General features: G+C 34.0%; 1 protein-coding gene across 1 annotated transcript; it reads right to left on the minus strand.

Annotated features, from left to right (window-relative positions):
* Positions 1–3,381: 3,381 nt before the first annotated feature.
* On the minus strand, positions 3,382–4,188 carry LOC113871375. Its single transcript, XM_027508467.1, has one exon. It carries the CDS (start codon positions 4,186–4,188, stop codon positions 3,382–3,384), a length of 807 nt encoding a protein of 268 aa, XP_027364268.1.
* Between the last annotated feature and the right edge of the window lie 928 nt (positions 4,189–5,116).

The following is a 5,116-nucleotide window of genomic DNA, read 5'->3' on the forward strand; positions in this document are numbered from 1 at the left end:
TTCCACATCATAATTTTCATGCATATACATAAAGGTAGAAAATAGAAATTTCAGAAACTTGTACTTTAATGAGCTCAGAATGTTAAATAGGCATTGATAATAACATTAACATTCAATATTCACTAGTAAACATAATGCCCATATTCTTTACATGGCCAGCAAATATCTTGGGTGATAACCTTTTTGTTAAAGGGTCAGCTATCATAAAATCCATGCTAACATGTTCTATTAACACTCTATGTTTTTGAACTTCTTCTTTAACGGCAAAGTATTTCAATTCCATATGCTTAGCACCTTTGGAATACTTGTCGTTTTTAGAAAAGAAGACAGCTGCAGAATTATCACAATAAATTTTCAGCGGCTTAGCAATACTGTCAACTATTCCAAGTCTTGAAATAAAATTCCGCAACCAATTAGCCTAAATTGTGGCCTCAAAGCATGCCACAAATTCAACCTCCATGGTGGATGCAGCAATGACTGACTGCTTCGCAATTTTCCATGAAATCGCTCCTCCGGCTAAAAGATACACATAACCAAATGTAGACTTTCTTGTATCCATACAACTAGCAAAGTCTGAATCTGTATATCCAATCACCTCAAGATGATCAAATCTCCTATAAGTAAACATGTGATTCTTTGTTCCTTGCAAGTATCTTAAGACTTTCTTTGCAGCTTTCCAATGATCCAATCCTGGATTACTCTGGTATCTACCAAGCATACCAACTGCAAAACTAATATCTAGACACAAGTTTGAGCATACATCAAACTCCCAACAATAGATGCATAAGGGATATTTTCCATCTGTTTCCATTCCAGTTCATTCTTTGGACATTGTGTGAGACTAAATTTGTCTCCTTTTTGTATTGGAACGGGAGATGTTGAACACTTATCCATTCTGAATCTCTCTAAAACTTTGTCAATATATGCTTTCTGAGATAAGCCTAACATTCCTTGTGATCTATCACGGAATATTTCTATTCCTATCACATAGCCTGCTTCACCCATATCTTTCATTTCAAAGTTGTTAGAGAGAAACTTCTTAGTCTCACTTAATAGACCAAGATCATTAGTTGCAAGCAAGATGTCATCAACATACAGAATCAGAAATATAAACTTGTTCCCACTAACCTTCAGATATATACACTGATCAACAGTGTTTTCTTTAAATCCAAAACACATAATAGTATCATTAAACTTAAGATACCATTGTCGGGAAGCCTGTTTAAGTCCGTATATTGATTTCTTAAGTTTACACACCATGTGTTTCTTTCCTTCTTCAATGAACCCCACCGGTTGGTCCATATAAACATCCTCTTCTAAATTTTCATTCAGAAAGGCAGTTTTAACATCCATTTAATGCAACTCCAGATCATAATGAGCTACTAGAGCCATGATAATTCTGAAAGAATCTTTCCTAGAAACTGGAGAAAAAGTTTCCTTGTAGTCAATGCCATCTTTTTGAGTAAAACCTTTGGCAACAAGTCAAGCCTTGTAATGTTCGATATTGCCATGCGAGTCACGTTTAGTCTTAAAGACCCATTTACATCCAACTCTCTTGCTTCCTTCTGGCAATTCCACAAGGTCCCAAACACCATTTTGTGCCATTGATTTAAGCTCATCTTTCATGTCATCTAACCACTTATCAGAATTATCACCATTAATGGCTTCTGAAAATGAAACTGGATCATTATCAATGCCTAAGTCATTTTTTGACTCTTGTAGATAAACCACATAATCATTTGAAATAGCGTATTTTCTTTCTCTTTGTGATCTTCTCAATGTTATTTCTTGTGGTTATTCTACTGCAAGTTCATTATTGACCTTGAGATCATTGATTTGTTGTTCTTCTTGATTGTTGTATGGTTCAACAACATGAGGAACAACAGTTCTTGAAGTAAAAGCACTAGTTAAGGGAACTTGTACTCTAACTTCCTTAATCTCCACATTTCGTAAAGCTTCACTCCCACTGGTTTCACCATTCTCAATGAACCGGACATTTCCTATTTCAACAATTCTTATACTATGGATAGGACAGTAAAATATATACTCTTTTGATTTTTCTGGATAACCAATGAAATATTCACTGATTGTTCTTGCATCCAGTTTCTTTTCTTGCAGATTGTATATTCTAACTTCTGCCTGACAACCCCAAACATGCAGGTGTCTCAAACTGGGTTTCCTACCTGTCCACAACTCAAAAGGTATATTTTGAACTGCCTTACTAGGAACCCTGTTCAACAAATACATAGCAGTTTTTAAAGCATACATCCACAATGATACAGGTAAAGATGAATTACTTAACATACTCCTAACCATGTCCATTAAGGTCCGATTACGCCTTTCTGACACACCATTTTGTTGTGGTGTACCTGGCATTGTGTATTGAGCACAAATACCACATTTCTCAAGGAACTTAGCAAATGGACCGAGATGTTGTCCACTTTCATCGTATCTTCTATAATACTCACCACCTTTATTTGACCTAACAATTTTTACCTTTCTGTCTAATTGCCTTTCCACTTCATTTATATAAATTTCTAAGGCATTCACTGCTTGAGACTTCTCATGCAGTAAGTAGACGTATCCATAACGTGAAAAATCGTCAATAAAAGTGATAAAGTACCTTTCTTTATTGAAAGAATTTACATCAAAAGGTCCACATATATCAGTATGTATAATTTCAAGAAGCTGAGTGCTTCTTGTGGCTCCTTTCTTTGTGTGTTTTGTTTGTTTGCCTTTAATACAATCCACACATATATTTAGATCAGTAAAATCTAAATCCGGAAGGATTTCATTCTTCACTAATCTTTGCATCCTTTCTTTGGAAATGTGTCCCAAACACTTATGCCACAAGTAAGCAGAACATTCATTCACTAAGCTACGTTTAGTGCCAATATTATAATGCAAGGTCATAAGAGTTTCAACATATAAATTGTCAAGATTCAATTTATATAAACCATCATAAAGTGTACCAGATCCAATCATACAAGTACACTTAAACAAACTGAAACAACCATTCCCAAACCTAAAAGAGTATCCAGCAACATCAAGTTTAGACAAAGAAACCAAATTCCTAGATATACTAGGTACATAAAAAGTATCAAATAAGTTTAAATGAAATCCAGTGTCAAGTGTTAAACGGTAAGTCCCGACGGCTTCTACTGGAACCTTCACTCTATTCCCCATGAAGACAAACTTCTCATTTGGGTTTATGGTTCAGGTTGAAAGGAATCCTTACATCATATTAGAAACATGAGTTGTACATCCAGAATCAATTCACCAAGTATTATGGGGAACTTTAGTTAAATTTGATTCAAAACATATATAAGCATTATGCTCACCTTTCTTTTCGAACCAAGCTTTACGTTTTGGGCAATCCTTCTAGAAATGTCCAGACTTCCCACAAAAATGACATTTGTCATTTTTCTTCTGGATTTTAGTAGAGGACTCACCAATCTTTAATGGTCCACTTCCCTTTCCATGTTTCTTATCAGCTTTCTTTCCAACTCCCTGATTATTTACATAATGAATGGAGTGATTTCCTTGATTCTTAAGTCTAGTTTCCTCTTGAACTAACATACTGTGCAATTCATGCACATTCCATTTGTCTTTCATGGTATTATAGTTCATTTGGAAAGGACCATACTCAGACGGTAATGAGTTCAAAATGAATTGCATAAGGAAACTCTCATCCACTGCCATTCCAAGAGATTTAAGTCTTGCTGCAATATTTGTCATTTCAATGACATGTTCATGCATAGTACGAGAACCATCAAACTTCATAGTGATTAAAGTACTCATTAATGTCCCAGCAAGAGACTTATTAGCAGTTTGGGAGCGCTCTTCCACATTTTTCATAAATTGTGTTGCAACATCAGTTTTAGGAAAAGCTGATTTGATGTTACTTGCTACACTCATTTGCATAAATATCAGGCTAAGTCTGTTCGACCTTTCCCAAGCCTTAAAATGGGCTTTCTCTTCATTACTACTAGTAGCCGTAATAGCAGTAGGTTTCTCAACTTGAAGAGCCACATCAAGATCCAAAACACCTAAGTGAAATTGGACTTGTTCGTTCCAATCAGAGAAATTCAACCCATTAAAGACCAGAACAGACGTAGCAAGCGAGTGTAAAGATACAGGAACAGATACTGCAATTAACACATGCCTAACATTAACACTTTGAGTCATAAATTAAACATATAATACAAATTCAAACAACAAATAATCATTCTATGCATATCAATATTCTCTTTTGGGTGATACATTAATACACAAAACATAATGATGCTAGTAATATTAACATTATTTGGTAATATTTATGCATTAATTAGAAACACTTATTATCTTTGGATATATAAATAAAGCTAATAATGCATACTGAGTACCAACGCTTATACCCATTAATTATAAGAACAACTAATCAACCTTTGGGTGATTCATAAATGTCTTATAATAATGAATTTTAATTAACCCATAAAGAAATTATTTATAATTTAGCATCCATCCTATGAGTAATTGAAATAAAGTTCATCACTAATTTTAGAATCAAATAAAATTACAGACTTGATCACTTGGGTGATTAACAAATCTATCATACATTTAATCCCAAAATTATAAGCATTCGTAAAATAATTCACATTTTTTATACATAATTTGCATTACTTTCAGAACAATTCTATAAAAAAAACATATAATGATGAAATCGAAAACCGTGCCCAAAAGTTACACATTATGTAGGCAATTCTCTTTATCTATGTTCAGAAGGCAGTATATACATATATATAAAGAATAGGCATCCAAATCCAATTGGCCAATATATATATATATGAAACAAGCATACAATTACGCAATGTCAGACATGAACAATAATGCTTCTATATATTCAACATGAGATAACAATGCGAGAGTCAATCACGTCGCAATGAAAAATAATGTAATACGGTTCTCACCAAAATTCAATTTGAAATTGACATGACGGGAAGACATCCAACCACAGGGAAAGTATTCGGCATGTGATTTTATACGAATTTAATGTTTCTAATTGAAACACTTAGCACGAATTCACTCATAGCATAGGCAACTAGGGTTCATAAAATTGGGAAAATTCATTCACGGA

This window comes from Abrus precatorius, unplaced genomic scaffold, assembly GCF_003935025.1.
Source record: "Abrus precatorius isolate BTA unplaced genomic scaffold, Abrus_2018 Scaffold7, whole genome shotgun sequence".
Taxonomy (NCBI): Eukaryota; Viridiplantae; Streptophyta; class Magnoliopsida; order Fabales; family Fabaceae; genus Abrus; species Abrus precatorius.